This window comes from Pelmatolapia mariae, linkage group LG14 (genome assembly GCF_036321145.2).
Source record: "Pelmatolapia mariae isolate MD_Pm_ZW linkage group LG14, Pm_UMD_F_2, whole genome shotgun sequence".
Classification (NCBI taxonomy): domain Eukaryota; kingdom Metazoa; phylum Chordata; class Actinopteri; order Cichliformes; family Cichlidae; genus Pelmatolapia; species Pelmatolapia mariae.
This window is the reverse complement of record NC_086239.1, coordinates 6,931,461-6,950,874: the sequence shown is the minus strand read 5'-3', so window position 1 is coordinate 6,950,874 and position 19,414 is coordinate 6,931,461. Positions and strand designations below refer to the sequence as shown.

General features: G+C 40.0%; 1 protein-coding gene across 3 annotated transcripts in view; it reads right to left on the bottom strand.

Moving 5' to 3' along the window:
- Positions 1–2,290: 2,290 nt before the first annotated feature.
- clcn2c (chloride channel 2c) overlaps positions 2,291–19,414 on the bottom strand; it is a 164,666-nt gene continuing 147,542 nt past the window's right edge. For all 3 annotated transcript variants that reach the window (XM_063492667.1, XM_063492669.1, XM_063492668.1), the window contains 3 exons: positions 17,225–17,329; positions 11,184–11,270; positions 2,291–6,736 (listed from right to left, as the gene is read on the bottom strand). In XM_063492667.1, the coding sequence (XP_063348737.1) occupies positions 6,542–6,736; positions 11,184–11,270; positions 17,225–17,329 (387 nt within the window). In that variant the 3' untranslated portion in view covers positions 2,291–6,541. The remainder of the gene's footprint in view (positions 6,737–11,183; positions 11,271–17,224; positions 17,330–19,414) is intronic.

Sequence of the window (19,414 nt, the reverse complement as noted above, 5' to 3'; positions counted from 1 at the left end):
GCTCATTTAGGCTCAGTTTTCACGTCTACCACTTACTGAGTGGAATATGTGGAACTGAGAGGAACTAGAGGTAAAACATGCTTGCCAACACTCGTTACATCCACTTTTAGTACAGCGGAAGCAGTAAATGCTTCCACTGTGCTTTGGATGATATTGATAGTGATGATCCACAAAAAACAGAGCATGGATGACTGCACGTCATACCATCAATGATATCAGTCAGTTTTAAAAAGTTTGGAAGTTCCCACACTGTAAAAACTTACAAGAAGACGTTTTTTTGAACATCTGCCTTGTCAGCATGAACGTATGGCACTTTGCCCAAGTGCTTTTTACCCCATTCACTGGTGTTTCATGAGAGGAAACATCGCGTAGTTTACTTTATTCTTTCAACTCTGTCTCTCTGTTACAGCTGCAGTCAATGCATTTCAGATTATTTGGGGTTAAAAAAAATGCATGAAATGATTTCCATAAACATGCACGCATGTAAACAAGCCCAAGTCTCCCTGGAGAAGTTCTGAGTGTCAGACTTTAAACTCAGTGAGGAACAGAGCTGCAGCCTACCTAACCGATGAACTCGTTTAGCTCATTAAGCTTTTAGCACAGAACTCCCCACCCATTACAGTCCAGATGCTCCCCTCTCTTTCACACCAAAACAGCACAATGAAGAAACGATGTGTGCGTGTGTGTTTGCAAATTGTGAATGTGGAAGCAGCAGAAGGAGAGGGCAGGAAAGCACAAAAGTGTGTACTGTCTGTTCATTATGGTGCCAACTGTTGCAACAAAGACTCCCGCTGGAAGAGCAGAGTCAGAAGGCTGTTAGTTCAGTTTAGAGCTGCGGTGCTGGAACAGACTCACTTGACCCACTTTAATGTCATTGGATATGTCGTGTTTACAGCTCTACAGCAGCGGTGTTAAGAAGGAAGACCAGATCATTGGCATTTCTTTTGAGGGAGCTGTTTTCACCTCCCTTATCTAAAAAAGTGGAAATGGAAATGCAGCGTAGTTGAAACGCTGCAACGGACAGATGGAGTTTATTGTGTGTTCTGCTCTTATAAATGTCTACCAGGCACACAATCCTTCTTAATCTTTGTGCCCATCTCGTGTCCATCCGTGAGTGAATGCAGCAATGCTCAAAGGACACAGACTGTATATAAAAGATGGACATCACCACCTGAAACTTTGCTCTGTGCATTAAGTCCCTTCCATTGGTGGACGACCATTCTCTCTTTTTTTGGTTACTAAACTTCAAAGAGAGGAAGTCTCGGAGCCAGGGATGGACAGTCACAGCACCACTGTGGTTACTGCAAAACCTCATTTTGGAAGTTTTGATCTGAGCATTCTACACTGACATCTCAGCTCTTTAAAACCAGTTGCCCTTAAAGCAAAACCTGATTTAATGGCCTTCTTAACAATAATGATCATAATTTATGAATCGAAATTCTTTGTTCAATAATAGAGAACGCTAAAGTCATCAGAAAAGCGTTACTAAAGATCAAGTAAGATGAAAGGTTGTTTTTTTTCCCCATAGATTTTCTCTTTGAAGCCACAAGATTTACCCCCTGCTGGCCATCAGAAACAATTCAGGTTTAAGGATTGTTGTCAGACCCTGAAAACTATGTCTGTCTTTCAAGTGCAGTAATTGGATTTTTATGCAAATCCCTCCTTAGAGTGACCTGTTGTGACCCTACCACAGAGAAAACAATTTTCCATGTTTTTCTGTTTAAACCAGATGCTGTCAGATTACATTAATACTGTTAATGAAATCTGTTTTTCTATAATGCTATAAGTACTAGAGCTGCAGTTCACTCTGGCTCTTGTGTTGAAGTTGCTAGTAGAGACAAACAAAAATATGTGTATTTGTTTAATTCAGAAAACCTATGTAAATATGGATTATAAAAAGTTTCTTTCTTCCACGAGAGGCTATTAATGTGAGGCAGACTGGGATTGTTTGGATTTTAGAACAGAAGCGTGCATAGGACAGGAGGTGAGTGTTCTTAGAGGACCTCTCCGCTGACCAAAAGGGGTTTGGACAAAGCTGCGTGAAACCTGTAACTCTCAGAGCTTTAAAAAGATTTGGGACAGACTGAACCATATTGAACACCGTAGTGGCATCGCTGTGTGTATGCCTCCCCACTGGGAGTATTAGTCAAAGACAAAAACAACACTCCAGGTGCCTTCCAGCTGCTGCTGAAGGGAGGAAAGAGAGCAGACAGCAAAGAAGCGCAGCTGCAGAAATTAAAGAAGACAGAAAAAAGAAAGAAGTCTCCAACAAATCGGCATGTTTGTTAAAATCTCATTTATTCATCACTGATATACAAAAACAATGTTTCTTTTTTTTTCGGTGCGAAAAATAGCTCTGGATTTTGTTCAGCTCGGTCTGGTTTGGCCCTCGGGGGTTTGCCGTAGTGGAGGCCTCCAGTATTTACAGTCCCTTAGGAGTGGATAAAAGATTACCCTCATCAGCTGATGGGGGATTGGGGTCTTATCAAAGCCTCTCAGACTGAAGGAGAGGATAGAGGGGCGCATAATAAAACTTTCCCCAGAGCCTGTTTTATCAGGGAAAATCTGGGGTAGGCGCTTGTATGTCAGTGGCAGCTAATGTTTAAGGTAAAGGTTTCCAAAAAACCAAATAAGGTGTCAAACCCATTTTCCTTTTAAGACCTAAAGGTGTGAACAGTTACTTTAATATTTCAACACAGATTCTAGTGAGCTTTCATGGCAGCTTCTGGGAAACCTTTGCTTTAAACCATTATTTGTTCTCCGAAGCAAAAAGTCCATTATTCTCATGCCTAATGTTACAGCAGTCACCTTTAACCAGGCATCAACATCCACAGGTCACTGGTGAATCATGTAGGGTTAGGTTAACATCCACCTCTTTTAAAGCTTATTGCCTGTTTGAAACACCCAAATGCAAACGGTTTTTTAAAAAACACTGTAGTGGCAATTCCTCAATGCCTCATTTGAAATGGAACTTTTTAACTTTTACTTTTTTTAGCATGTGGCTAAAACGAAACCAAACCCAAACATAGATAAGTCCCCGGTGACTCAGTGCATGTTAAAAAGTTAACCGCTCCACAGTGGCATTATGGTACATGAACATGGAAGATTCTGGATTTTTGTGTCGGTTTCAGGATTGTTACAACCCCCCTAATTCCATCGTCGCTTCATCACACAGTAGCTCCCGTGCGAGAGTAGCTTCTCTGCCTACACATACATGTTTTTACACTTTTCAGGTTTCTTTACAAAAATAAGGTTATACCGCATTCACGCCTTTGATTCAAACTGGGTTACAAAGTGAGATGAACCACTGTTATTGCACAAATTGATTAACCACAAGTAGATCAACCATAAAAAAACAAAAAACAAAACACAAAATGAGGAGGGGAGAAAAAAGAAAAGTACTACTTGTACTCTGATTAGCACTGGCTAATAAATATGCATGTAGCTGGGCCTGGGTCCGCCTGCTAGCAAAATGAGATGAAACGCAGTGAAAATGTCGGCGGAGACGAGGAAGGCTGCGGCAGGAGCTGGAATAATGAAAATCGATGAAAAGCACAAACAAATGAAAAGAACCAAATCAGTGGATGTCGGTCACTTGTCCCCCCCACCCGGGTGAGCTGTAATGGGGGTGGTGGGGCAGGTTTCCATGGAGATAAGTGAACTCACATGCTCTGAAACCTCACCCACCCCACTCCCATACTGTATTTGCATGTCTGTTTGTGTGTACAGAGCAGGTTCTCTGGTTGTGTACACGCACACACACACTCCCCGAGTGTCGATTGCTTATTCCCGCTGATAAAGAAGAGGAGGCACTTGTGAAATGAACATGTCAACAGCGGACCGCATGCTGGTCGCTTCCACATTAACGTCTCATGGTTTTGTGATTACATTTCTTCCATTTTTCCCACCATCGGGCAGGCGCCATCGGGAGTCCCCCAGTTAGTGTTATTTGCATTTTACAAAAAAAAGACAAAAAAGTCTATAATAATACAAATATATCCAACATCACGTTAAAATTTGCATTAGAAAAAAGGAAGAAAACAAAAAGAAACTTTAACTTTAAAAATCAACATAATGCGACAAATATAAAACAAGCCCCAAATTTCCTTCCAACAAGTCATGACTGGTTAAGACATTCAATTATGATTTTATATTACAGGAATGAAATTAAATATATTAATCTTTAAGTAGAAATGTGCTAACCCAAAAATCCCCCCCACCCCATCCCGGGTTAAAATCAGGGGCTGAATAAAGCTCGCTGGATGAGTGGAAGATGCCATCGAAGAGAACAAAAATCACAGGCACATGATGGCAAACCTCATTCACTCTATCCATATTCATTCCTGTCAAGCTTTTGACTTTTTTGGGGTTTTTTTGGTACGTTACGTTCATAGAAAACTCCCCCCCACATGCACTCTCTCTCATGCAAAGGCATGCTGCTATGTCACTGTGTGCGTTTTCAATTCATGGGGGGGTTGGGTGCAGCAAGACAAGACACCACCCGATAAACTAAAATCCATGCAACACATCGCACACAGAAGTGAACTTGGAGGGATATGTGTGTGTCTGTGTGTGAGTGCATTTTTAAGGCATTCAGGGCCAATTCTGCAGGAAGTAGTGTCAGTAAAAAAAAAAAAAAAAGAAAGAAAAAAAGGAGCGTGTCTTTAAAAGATGTGTTTGTCAGTAGTCAAAAATAAGTAACAAATATAGGGAAAAGATGGTTAGACGCTAGGCAAACCAGATCAGTGTTTTACTGTTGATGAGCAGCCGAGCCTGGAGCATTATGGCAGACATGAATTATTAAACTCAAAGCACTTTATCGTTATCTGTCATGACAGAAATCTAAAACCCCACTGCAGTTAAAACATTGACGCGTCAGGTTTCTGGTTTAACACGAGGTGTGATCAAACTAACTCGTTTTAAAGTTCAGCAGGTCTCAAGTCAATGAACCATCGTCTTCGGCATGGTAATCTATATGAACTGTGCTGGTGAAAACGGCCCAGTGGTGCCCGAGAAGATAACCTTGAAGTTGAGATCAGCCAAATTTGAATCAGGTAAGCTGACGAGTACTCGGAACTTTCTCCAATGGTGATGAAGTTGGTGATTGGACTGGTAAATTAACTGGAATGAATGATTAAACTAAATCTGTGAATGCTCTCTGCTGGTCACTTATAGATTTTCTTTAATGCTTTCTAATAAATAATGTTACTACTACTTGGTTTGTCATGGTTCCCACATGCCCGCACGTCATCATTGGGCACTCTTGCACTGTGCGCCTCACCCTGTGAACCACCCCGCCGTTTATCTGTTGGGGTTATGTCTCTGATACAAACTTACATGGCACTCAAAGGCAGATTGATGAGAGGGCACAGAGCAGCTGGTTAGGTAATGATGGCTTCATTCTTTCAGCCATCCATTTGCTCCATGCTCTTCCTCCCTCCCTCACTTGCTTCCTGCCCTCTCCATCCGCCCCAACCCTCTCTGGAACGCTTATTAAAAGCTATATTTAGATAAGCAGAAAACCTTGACTCGCCGAGTGCATCACCGTAAAAATGTTGGTGTGTGTTTCTATGTGCGTGTGAAGGCTGCGGCTACAGCATGAAAGGACGTTATGAAAAGGGCTACAGGTGCCTCAGTCGCTGCCAACAGGCAAGTCTGCTTGCATAGGCTCTGCTCTCAACCTGACCATTAAGACTCGAAGTGAAGAGGCAAAGAGGGGGAATGGAAATAAGAAAACACAGAAAAGCTAAGGGATCTCTCCCCTTATGAGTCCACTACTGGACAAACTGTGGTGTAATTTATAAAGAAATGGCAAATTCCAGTCAAACCCAGACCACCTGATCAGTCAGTTAAATGAGGAAAACAAAGTAGTCTGACATGTGTTCTTGAGACGTAATAATTAAAAAGAAAAATCCTATAGGATATAGTCGTTTTGCTACCTCCCTCTTCATGCGCACACACATTGTCTCATTTCACTCACACACGCTTTCAAAAGACACATGCACACATTACAGTAGTCTTCCTTGTCACCACTGCTGAATTTCTCTACTTTAAGTGGAAGACTCATTCAAAGGATTACGTCTGCAGGTTGAAACTTTGATCCCAAATCAAAAGACACACAAGCTAAACAAAGTCTGCTAAAAAAAAAAGAGAGAGAGAAAAAAAAGAAAGAATCCCTTTTCATTTTAACCCAGTCCCAGTAACCCTAATCCACACTGGCTCTGCTGTGGGTTCCCAAGGGTAAATGTAGAGCAGGGCACAGGTTTTGTTCCACTCCTCTGGTGGAGTGTCTCTCTGGGTCAGTGCAAGGCTCCTGGAGAAAGCACTGGGTGGTCCGGGAAGAACGGAAGTTAGCGGAGAAGGAGGGAGAGGAGCAGATGAGGCGAGAGATGAAGAGGAAGCTGGCCTAGCAGTAGAACTCTTTCCAGAATTAAATATTGATCCTGAGCCCTGAGGATTGTTGCATGTTTGTAGCTTTGGGAGATTAAAGACCTCAATGCTTCATCTTCCTCCTCTCTCCTCCTCCTCCTCACCTTTTCCCTTACTGGGACTTCTCTTCGGACTCGGAGGGGGTGCTTTCGCGTGGCAGCGACATGCTCTTGTGGCGGTCCCACAGCTTGTGGAGCTCGGTGGTTTCGTTCTCGCTGCTGCTTGTGCCGCTGTCCCGGAAACTGGCCAGAGGGGGGCGCACCTTCACACCTTTCACAGTCACTGAGCCCTCAATTGCTTTACGGAGCTGGTTGAAGAAAGATAAGGTAGTTAGAATGGAAGCAAGAAGTGTGTGACACCACAACTTCACAGCACAATTTAAGGCTCCCAGTTTCAACAATCTGGACAGCACTACTACACCCAATTCAAAAGCAATTTTATTATTTATCACCAGGTCATAACTATAGTCCTGTAAGGAGACTTTAGTATATCATAAAGTAAAGATCCTTAAACATTAGAGAGCCATACCAAAAGTGGCAACAGTGGGGAGAAAGAAACCTCTGGCAGCTGGGTTGAGGGAAAATCAATTTTCAAAAAACAAAAACAAAAACAAAAAAAAAGGGGAATGTCCAACTCAGTAGTACACAAACAATTTCTAAATTGTAACAGTAAGAAATATGTCAGCGCAAAAGAAGCGTGCAGAATTTTATATGATTGTAGCATTAAGGAATTGTATCATACATCAAAATTCATACACCATCACCCTCATTACAAGAACTTTATATCATGTGTTGCTTTCTACTGTACCAGTACAGTAATACACTGAAAAACACACTTTTTAATAATAATTTTATATCAATATATTTTAACTTTTCTATGCTAATTAAACATCCTCAATAAAAGCAAAATATATAACTTGGGTTTAAATTCTCTCTTTTTTAAAAAACAAAAAACATGATTTGGAAACCTTTAAAATCCTTTAAAAAATATATCAATTTCTTTTAAGGATTACTTTGTGGGAGAATAGTGTACATTAAAGATACACTCTTTGGGTTTGGTGTTTGAGTCCCCCCTCCCTCCCACTTTTATCATTAGACTGTGCTGAATATAGCTTTAAATTTTGACCACAGTGGTCTTGCTCTGCATTGCAAGATTATATCAGTACTTCTGATGGAAAGGTACTCGGGTTGTTTCCTATTTTGGACTGAAATCTCGTTTCCAAAGTGTAATAAAGAGAACAGAGGACACTGGAGACTTCTGCTACTGTTTGATTAAAAAATTAACAGAATAATGATTATAATCAGGGGTGCACATAAGGGGTCCGCAGGTGCGCATTCGCTGTCAAAATAAAAGTCGCGCACCAGATAAGAAGTTGCAACGCGCGTTTGCGTACATATAAAAGGCACTGTTTTTGTCCGCTAGAGTGGATTTTCACGGCATATGCACCACACCTCTGTGCGTTCATCATTTGTTTGAAGCCAGCTCACCTCCTGCAAACACTTTTCCGAGAATACGCGCTTCTTTTGCGGTTCGGACTCCTTCTGACATTTCTTTGGAGGTGGAGGAACACCAAAGTAACTGCTTGAAGGAGCTTGCTTCTTCGACATCTTTAAGAGTTCTAAACAAACGTCTATCCTCCTCCAGAAAATCTTATGTACGCAAACACGCGTTGCAACTTCTTATCTGGTGCGCGTTTTTTATTTTGACAGCGAAGGCGCACCTGCGGACCACTTATGTGCACCCCTGATTATAATGCTTGCCACACACACAGCAGTAATTGACAAAAATGCTTCTGCAGTCACAAATCTTCAGGAAAACATTGTATTACATAAAACCAATGATTGTCAGAGACTATTTTAGGTATTACCTGAGAGGTCTTTATCTGGTCAAACAAAATGGCACTAACAAAAAGTTTGATAAGGCAGAGAAAGAAATGGCTCTACAACTTATAATATTCATTTAGGGTCTGATTTGATGGGTGAGCAGGTTGGCTTTCCCTCCCCCCTCTGGCATACATATCCCTGCCTTTGCTAAATATGTATCCCCCGTCTCACATAGTGCTCCATCTTGAAACAGTCTACAGTGCAAATGATATCACATCAGAAACTGAATTTAACTCTGAGTGCTTGCAATCCTGTGACAGTAGAGATAACACTGCAGGGAGAGCCTGGGACAGCCAAGCACTGCCGTTTCAAGGTAAAACCTACTGCTAGCTTAACAAAAGGCAAATGAAATGGATTCAGTGAAAGTTTTTGCAGGACACTCACACTAAACTCGTAGAAATATTCTTACTCCCAGTCACATGCCTGATCATCTACACTACCTACAAACACTTCTTCTTTCACCTTGTTAAACTGCACTTACGCATTCTTAGGCTGCTTTGATATGAGGCGGTGATTGATCAAATGTTATCGGCGCAGTTTGCTGGCTTTGCAACTGATGGAGAAGCCACGAGCTCCACGATGATGTAGAACACGTTACAGAGATGAGTCATTTTAAGATATTGACTGACTCTCAAACTCCAACAGTCTGCTGCTGCTCTCAGAAAATGAGGGGTGGGCAATCAATTTTCCCAATCTGTCATCAAAGCAGACTGTAGCAGAATATTTAATTACGTATATTTTGAAAGTGACAGAATTTTACATTTATATTTTTAATATTTCATGTTGTTGTTTGCAACAACAGACAGATATTTTGCACATATTAATTTAATTGAAAACGTACATTACAATATCCTTTTAAATTTATTTATATGCTAAAGTTTTGAGCTTGTTTATCTGAAGTTCATAAATATTCTCAATCCTACTCTATGCTTCACACTGTACAGAATAACTCTGGTTAAACTCAACTAGTACCTAAGAGGTTATCAGTAGTAGGTTTAAAAAAAAAAAACAGGTTTCCTTTTATATAGGAATCATAGTGTTTAACATCCTCTATTATTTATTATTGATGTTATTAACAAAATTATGGATGTAGGACTTAGCTTATAAATCTTTATGCTAACTGCTTTGACTTGCTTTCTCGCTAGCTAACATTTTCTCTGTCTTAATGGAAATGCACAAGATGAACTGTTTTGGTCCAGAGAAACATTAACATGTTTTTTAAAAATAATCTGATCGTATTGGGTTCATAATTCAGTCTGCAGGCGTGTGAAAGTTTGTTATGGTTCTCTACAATCTATTGAATCTCTCTGCTGTCTGTGTATTATTACATTTTCTGTTTGGCCAGACCAAGTTTGTCATTTGGCTTATAGGGGGAAAGATTTGGGTGCTACAGGTCACGTGGCAGCATTGAAAAGAGTCCTGTACGTGTGTTCTGGATCTGAAATAAAACTATGAAACGCACAAAGACATCCCTGAAATAGTTGTCGTCCATATGTAGCAGAGACACTGTGATGTAACCGTGTGTTTGTGTGACAGACAGGCAGAATGGGAAGGCTGGTACACAGAACAAAAAATCCTAAATGTCAGGGACAGGCAAGCAGCACTGCACTTAGCAACAATCCTCTCTCCACTTCCTGGCCAATTCACAAAGAGTGAAGCGTTTTCAGTTGTTTATGAGGCAGGAGAGATGGAAAGAGAGGGAGCAGGAGAGGGGGCAGAGAACAGACAGAATGACAATAGATAGAGACAGCAATATTAAGCAGCCTTTAGTCTGTCACAGTACATAACAGACAGAAGGAGGAGGAATCATTAATGATGACTGAATGTCATCATTTGTGTGTGTACAGCACGGTGACAGCACTCCTGATGATATTGACAGTGACTTTACAGTTATTAAAAGCGGTGAACATACCGTCTGTGGAAATGACGACAGTCATGACTTTTCACATGATGCTGGGTGTCAAAGAAATGAACAGAAAAAATGGATTCTAATGTATTTTAAGTTCAGGAGGGATGAAACCATGAAATTAAATCCAAGGGTTTTTCATCTATTGATAACTCTGTTGTCACACCTTCCCCACAGGTTAAGAGCCCGGGTGTCATTCTTGACAGTACTCTCTGTTCCACAGCGCATATAAATAATATCACTCGGTCTACTCATTTTCATCTTCACACTATTAATTGCCTTTGTCCTTCACTTACTCTAAACAGTACAGCCATACCTGTCAATGCTCTTAATTCTCTTCTCTATGGCCTACCTCATAAATATCTCCATAAATTGCACTTGGTTCAGAATTTAGCTGCTTGTATTATATCCAGAACCAGAACCACTTAACATTTAACATCAGCTCTAAAACAGCTCCATTGGCTTCAAGTTCACCTACATATCAATTTCAAGATCCTCCTTCTCACTTTCAAAGCCCTTCGTAACCTCGCTCCTCCGTCTTTATCTGATCTTCTCCATACGTACTCACCTCTGTCTGTTCCATGTGCTCACCTGACTGCCACGGGTCTCAGAGCTTTTAGTTGTCCTGCGCCAAGACTTTGGAATCTACTTCCACCAGATCTCCAAACTACGAATTCTCTTTCTACTTTTAAATCAGGTCTGAAAACCCATCTGTTCAGAACTCATGCTGCCACTATAACTTGGTCTTTTGTTACCTGATTAGTTTTATAGTTATCATTTTATTTGTTTACTTTATTTGTGTATATGTTTTATTTTGCTATATTAATGTAAGGTGACCCTGAAGGCCTTTAAAGATTTCTATAAATAAAATGTATTATTATTATTATTATTATCAAGCTAATAAAGCAATTAAAGCTGCACAGCATGAACATACGGCCCAAAGGGAAACTTAAAGAGACGCTTACTTCTTTAAGGGAAACCACCCCGATAAGGCGTCCAATGCTGGTGACGTAGGCGTGGTCGAGGCCAAGCAGGGAGAAGATGGTGTGGGTCTGCAGAAAAAAAAACACAGGTGGAGCATTGTTAGTAGAAACCAGCTCTGCTGGCATCTTACTCAAAATAGAATATGAAGCTCAGTTTGGGGAACGCACCACTGTTGACAATTATCCAACAATAATACCTGCATTCACACCGGATCCATTCAACTAATCAAATGTTCAGCTAAGTGGGATATTATCACTTTGGGAAATATAGGAGGGGGGCATGAGATGCTTAAAAATGGAAGTGGTAAAAACCTGCTTGTATCATAAGAACTAAGTAGTATGCTGTTTACTCTGATGAAAACAACAGGAGGGAACAGATTAGACTGTAGATGGAAAATTCTTTATTAACTTGACTACAGAGCTATCAGGAAAGGTTCAAGGCAATGGTTTGGTACTGGCACACATAAGGTACACGTGTCCCAGTACCACATTCCTCTTGATTTGCAGTGGTTCCAGCTGTACGCAACTGAGCAGTAGATGCAAACGTGTTTTACAAACTTCACAGAAGTTTTCATACAACCTTTGCGATTATAACCTTTGTGGAGAGCTCAAAAAATTCTTAGCAATTTTCCCCCTTGAGAGCCAGGGGAGACCAATGCAGATCTATAAGGAGAGGATTTTATCAGACACGGCTCCCATGCTGAAGTTTGTAGTCTAGAACACGGATCTCTTAATTACTGAAAGTTGATTCAATAGTTGATTTTCAAACTTAAGTTTTTTCTTGCACATTTGAGTTTAAGTCAAAATTTTGAGATGCTCAGATGAAAAATCTTAAGATAACATCCCAAAATGCTGACTTATGGATGTCAAAAAATGTTGCTTTTGTCAGTTGTGGAAACAAGCTTCCATAAATTATAGATAATGGGTACAAACTGGTTGGACATTTTCTCTCTGTATCATTTATTGTTAGCACCTTGAGGTAACCATTGTTGTGTTATGGCACTATATAAATAAAACTGAATTGAAGTTATGATGCAAGATAAAAAATGTATTTAATAGTAAAATATAAAAGGTTTTCATTATTCTCTATTAGTATCATTATTCTTACATTTCTACTTTGCTTTTCAACTTTAATATTCCATGAAATGTTGGTTTTATATGTTTCCATGATGCTATTTTGCTCTATTTACACACTCTGCCCTGTTAGTACTGTATTTGCTCAAGCAATGACTTGCTTTCCCCAAGGGGATCATTAAAATTTCATTGCATCTTATCTGCAGTACTAGAGTTACAGTGGAGGAGTGCGTCTGTGTGCAGCTAAAAGCAAAGAGTGTGAGGTCAAAAAAACTTCAGTGAGTAGATGAGGAAGGGTGCAGGATTAATGCCAGCTGAACTTTTTGTACTAGGCCCTTTTAGCATTTAATGGAACTTTCTCCTAAGCCAGAATGGGCACTTGGGATGTTTGAAATGGATCCCAGTGTACCAGGTAAACAGAAGCTGTGCCAAGGAGAAGATTGTTTAATGTTTTCAGGCTGCGCCCGACGTAATGTAATATGTGAAAGCGCTTCCTCAAGATCAGCTCAATCCTACGTCAACCCATTCACTTCTATTTAAATTGTCGCTCACTGATTAAAAGTGCTGCAAATAGCATTTCGCAATCAATTGATCAACAGCAAAGTAATTTGATTAGAAGCCTCCAGCATGCCAAAAGAGTCACATCTGGTGTTCATCCTCTTTAATCAGAAGTGTAACCTGCTGCACAGCTGAACAGGAATCATGACAAATGTGGTCCCAACATGGCGAAGATGCAAGAGTCGCACATTGGTCAGAATTTCAACCACCGATCTATGCTGTGGCTCAGACCACAGAATGAGTAGTCTATTAATCAGAAGGTTGGAGGTTTCACGCCCAGCTTCTACACTCTGCATGTTGAAATCAAGAATTTCACTCACATGTACTGTACCAGTGTACCTGCACATGTGATGTGACAATAAAAAAGTGATTTGATTTCCCTAAATGAACATCTAATTTGCCACGGATGCATCCCTTCGAGCGATAACATGCTGCATGATGTAACTCGTGGCATAGAGTATTTACTTGCTCAGTAAATGCAGAAAAGTGCTCTGCAAATACCAGGTAAAAATATTGGTAATTAATTAACTAACAACATTAGTACATTTTTGAATGATGGTGTAATGTCACCAGGGATGGGTATTGATAAGATTGTCACGATTCCGATTCCATTTTCGATTCTGTTTAACGATTCGATTCTTTATCGATTCTCTTATCGATTCTTTTTAAAAAAAGGAGAACACTAAGGTCGATTAGCTTAGAACTTTTATATCTTCTCTTTGAACAAGATAGAAATTTAGGAGTAACATGGCCTTACAAACCCAACAGTGAGATCTTAAGAGATCCACAGCCTATGGCTCTTCAATGGGGTGTCACAGGGTCCCCAGGAAAAAAAATTGTAAATGTAAAACAATAAAATAAATATTCTTCTGTAGCAATAACAAAGTATAACATAAATTATTCTGTAGCAATTACACAAGAATATCCAGTAATGTCCCTGCCTACAATTAAACACATTCACTTACCAAAAATCGGGGGCATCTGCTGTGGCAAATGGGTGCAAACCTTTTACCACAAACTTAGTCACTGCTCGGTGACATTCGTCTATCCTGGCCTGAAAGGAGACGCTACCGGTAGACTGCAGCGAGAACTGCCAGCATCTGAGCCAGCCAGACTATGTCTGTCTCTCTCATCATGGTCACCTAAATGCACAGTAATGGCAGGTTTTGTAATAAGGCAGATCGCGCTAACATAATATGCACTGTTAGTTGATTATTTACCTGCCGCATTAACGGGAGAGGACGTGCAAACGTTACCGCTGCTGCTGGGTTGAGTCCAGAGCGGAATTAAAAACACGACATTCATTTAAGGTTATCGTGTGTTTTGTGAGCAAATGCTTTTGGATATTCGTAGTGTTTCCTCCCTTAAATTAAATATCTACTTTGCAAGTATTGCAAGTTGCCCTGTTGTCATCCGTTCTCGTAAAGTATAACCAAACTTTTGAGCGTTTGAGCCGCCATGTTTCCTGCCAGGTAAATGACGCTCCGCAACGTGGTGACGTCATTCGGGGCGACTGGAATCAATAAGGGAATCGTTTGCAAAAATGGCAAACAATTCCAAGCAATTGAAACAGTGGAAACCGGTTCTCAACAAGAACCGGGTTTCGATACCCATCCCTAGATGTCACAAACATTGACTATTTCTAACAAAGGTCCCATAATCTTATGTAAAGTTTAATTGATTGCAAATGACATACACACTGGGATACAGACGTTTCAGTAACCACCATTCCTGTGTTCCACTGTTATACCTAATGCAAGTCAATCCGCATGTCTAAAAACTTTGGTACTCATTTAAGACAAATGAATTTGCCTTGAAGAATTTGTGTAATGGTCAGTTCAAGAGGGTTCACTACTCCCAAAGATCAGTGCAAAGAAAAGTGAAAGATCAATGTGCATATCGGAGAATGAGGACAACATAGTCTACTCTACTGGAAGCTTCATTTCATGGTACCCATATGAAACAGTGCGAGTAGGAAGTACTGTAGTACATACGCTTGTATAAAATCTTTCAGTTTCAAACCATTAAACACAGACATTTTCAGATTTCCTGGGTTACATTCAGTAATCCAGTGATATTTGCTATATGATTATGTAACTCATCATTTCTCACTTAATATTTATTAGAGAAGAAAGTCTGTTTTTTCCCCCAAAAATGATATTTCCAGTTGATCCCAAGTTACTCAGGTAATACGGTCAATATCTGACCCACCAATGCCAACCAGTGTTCATCTAATCCACTTATTGTCCCTTTTCAGAAAGTCATTTTAAAATCTTTTTTGTAGTTTGCGGCCAAAATAAAACAAGATTTTTTTTTTATTATTGGAAATCTATTCAGCATTTTGTCCCCAAAACAACTTCTAATCGTTAAAAATGTCCGCAAGATGTGTGATGATAGTAAGGACAGCAAATTCTTCAGTCTGGGACATTTTTTTTAAGTAAATTCGAGAGACAATAAATGATACGTTACAAACTGCAACACAGAAAGTGGCTATGCTGACTTATAGAATGAACTTTGGACATTAGTGCTGTCAAAACAGCAAACAGATCAAGCCTCCAGTAAGTAGAGTTGGTGCTTTTTTCAGCAATTTCTTAATCAAACTATGAACAGAGAGCAGGCTTCATAAGTTCCCTTCTTTCAAAAAAAATGTTGAAATTCTGAAAATTCTGACGCTTTGAGATCTGTAAACTGATACCTCAAATGAACTGACAGCGGACCAAATCCCAGACAGTTGAAGACTTGAGGTCTATATTGTCATGTAAATATTCCAAGAAACAGTCCATTACAAAATGGTCTGCAGACAAACAACAGCAACAGTAAACAGCTTGGGATAAATGGAAGCCGGAGAGTGAATAGCTTCACATACACACACACACACTTTCACGTCTGTGTACAGCATCAGCAGTGGCAGTGTTTAATATGCTGAAGGAGATTGTGCGTGGTATTGGCTTTTGGCAGTGAGCAGTGGAGAGAGGAGAGAGATAGATTGGTGCAGGATCCCTCTCTTAAATGTTTAAAGAGTACTCACACAGAACCCAAAGGGGGTGTGTGTGTGTGTGTGTGTGTGTGTGTGTGTGTGTGTGTGTATGAGAAAGAGTGGGAGAGACAGAACGAGAGAGGCAACGGCCACAGCTGGTTTGTGTGTGGATGCTTTGTAAGAAGAGAGAATTTCCACACTGAAATGTGGGTTTGCTGGGTGTGCTGATTTTAGAGTAGGTTTTTTGTGTGTGTGTTTGTTCCTGTCTAGCTATATTTGTGAGGACCGAAATCTTACAATTAAGTTATGGTTAGGTTTAGGGTAAGGGTTATTCATTTGTAATGGTTAGGGTCAGGGTCTAGGGAAACCATTATGTCAATGAAGGTCCTCACTAAGATAGCTGAATGGGCGTGTGTGTGTGTGTGTGTGTGTGTGTGTGTGTGTGTGTGTGTGTGTGTGTGTGTGTGTTGCAGTATGTAAACGAAATCAATTCAAGTTCTTTACGCTGAGTCACTCGGTGGGGAAGAACTTTGGCGTGAGGTAGTAGAACCAAAATTGTAATAAAGTGCTTTTGTGTGTATCAGGAGAATGAAACTGGCCTCACATTGACTCCATATTTCATGAATCAGTACATAACAGACATCAGGTCAGATTTTATGGTTTTCTGTTTTACAAAAGCACTGAAATAAAGTCTGTGTTTCATAAAAATATTATGATGATAACGTGTCAGGTGTGAAAATGTAGCTGTCTTTTTTAATCGGTTGTTTTGAATTTGATGCAATTTTTCACATTTTATATATTATGATTATGAAACTTCCTCAACTGAAAATAATTTTTGCATTACAGATTCTGAATTTTTTTAATATGCAATAGAGGCATTATCTATATGCCATATGCGACAACTTGTGAAGCTAATTTTCCAGATCATAACTGAACACTGGATTGTATAAAGGCAGCTTGTTTCAGTTTGTTCAGTCAAAAACGGACTGTCCTGTGGTCTGACCAACAAAAATGTGAATTGTAATCTAATTCAATGTTTCACATGCAAGACACAAACACAATACAACATACAGGCAAAGCTAATTTCTTAATTTCTTTTGGGAACTATGGATGTGCCATGCTTTAGGGACAAGAGCTTCCTGTTAGCACACAGTTAAAAATAAGCATCCATTTCTTTGTCTGAGGGTCATGTCTATAAAGAAGGCTGCATTAATGCTAGACAAAAGATCTGCCTGTGAAGTTTTACCTTTCTCGTCTTATGTTAATCAGTCTTGAATGCTTTATTTTTGGAAGGTTTAAATACAAACTAACTGCCATTTACACACAACTTACATAAACGGGAAAAACAGTTTCCTAGTAGCAGGGATATTAGTTTCACACAGAGGCTGAACACAGTTATATCTACAAATCAGACCTTATGCAGTGACGTGCGCTCCACCAGCTGGAACGGGGCGGGGTCGATCTTGCAGTTGTTGAAGTTGACCTGCTCATCAAGCTGCCTCTCTTCCCACTCTGCAATCTGCAAGTCACATAGAGGATCAGTGAAAGTTTGCAGCAATATATGATTTTCACCAGCCTGTACACTACTGATCAGTTAATGAACTTTAGTGAACTTTATTATGTTAAGTTCAGATGACACAGGCTTGTTTTTAATTAACAATTAACTTACAGTGCAACACTTTTCTTTTGACTATCTATATGTGAGTGACAGGCTAAAGTGTACAGTGTAATGTCTTTATATGCAGTGTCAGTCACTAATCAGAAGGCAAAGTGTAAAATAATCCTTCCTGACAAATCACATCCCTCTAACAGACAATCGATGGACCAGGCACCACACTGAATGACTCTATAAATCATAACGAGACCTACAACACCAGATGAAGGGAAAGGTGAGTGGCGAAAAAGGAAGGGAGACGTACAGAAGAAGCAGTGACATGGCAGATGTAGGAGAGGTGAACGATAAGTTGGGGAGGGGCTGGAGAGGCAAAGTGTGAGGAATGTGTGGCTGACAGAGAGGAAATGAGAGGTGCTGTTGATGGATGAATTATGAATGATGTCATATCCAAAAATATAAGACTCCAGGGTAATCGGCCCATCTGGGGATATTGAGAAAAGCTAGAAAGCCAAGACTGTCAGGCTGTGATGTCACCAAAGTGGAGGCTGAAGTTGCAGTTAGAAAAACATAGATTTCTAAGACCAACAAAACCAAATGCACTTGACAGCTCAACAGATTCAGTGCTGTCTGTGTAGTCAAAGCCAAAGTTATACCACAGCATCTTCATTAAAAACATACTGTAGTTTACTGAGTCTAAAATCTCACGTGCCCTCGCATCACTAAAGGTTATTCCTCCCCTGAAAATAGTTTAAAAAACCCCAAAAGATTATGCTAAACAGTACAATGTCCAAGTGTGGCAGAAAACTGAACCGCTTTCAAACTGAAAACAACATAGCATGGCGTTAGTACAGGCAGGCCATGGCTGCCTGCCTTAACTAGCTAATCTCAAGGTGGGTTGAAATTGTCTGATGGCTTATGTTACATTCTTCAACTTGTCTGATTGGCTAGCTTGTAAGAGCCACGCTCCTAAAAGTTAACCTGCCCATAGCTGTTGTGCAAGTGCAAGCTGCTTTGAAACCCACCTTCAGCCCAGCTTCTCTTTTGCATGTCATTTCTGAATTGATAAATGCTAAATCTGTTCATTTATGCTTGCTCTGGTGTGTTATTGGTCTTGCTGCTCTTCAGCTTTTTATGTATCCACATGGAAGGGTGGTGAGGTCACAGAACATAGGCAGGTCTCCAAATATAACTTACTGCAAATAGAAGTAACAGAGACTACACTAGTTCTGACTTTGATACAGTTTGGTGACTCATTCGACAGTACTTAAGAGCTAAATGAACTGGGTGCTTTGGTATTGGAATGGAATTTGGACGGAGTTGGAACAAAATGCCTTTCCTTTACTTCACTTAGAATGAATTCTATCATCATTATTAAAGACTATTCAATGCTAATTTTGATAATACTTACTTTTTTTTTTCTTTTTCTTTTTTTTACAGATGACTTTTAGGTTTATTCTGAAAGAGCTTTTAAACCATCCTGTGACCACCAGCATCTTTAAAGAGGACCTAGTATATTCATTTCTAACCTTATCATTTTATTCTCTGATGCTTTTGCTCTGCATGAATCACTTTCAAAGCCTCTCTCCCTTTAAGCCAACTTTCTCCTGATTGGCTACACTTTGCATCTAAGAATATATCTGAGGAGATAATAGGAATAGCCCCTCTTAATGACATCATAAAGACCCAAGAGTTTGAAACAGCATTTAGAGCAGTATGAAGGCTGAGCTTTGGGCCCACGGGGACTACTTGTACATATACTGACCTCTTTTATAAAAACTTTGGCCATGGTAAATGTAAATACCCATTATTAGAATGGTATATATCAGGCAGGAAATGAGGAAAAGAATAACAGGCTACCTTTAAAATTCAGGGAGCCTATGCAGGCAAGATGAGATAACCTGATGATATTACTATGACATAATCAGGGACTATTTTCCCATCTTGACAAACCTCCTCCTGTGTTTTCACTGGCTGTGTAGTACCCCTAAT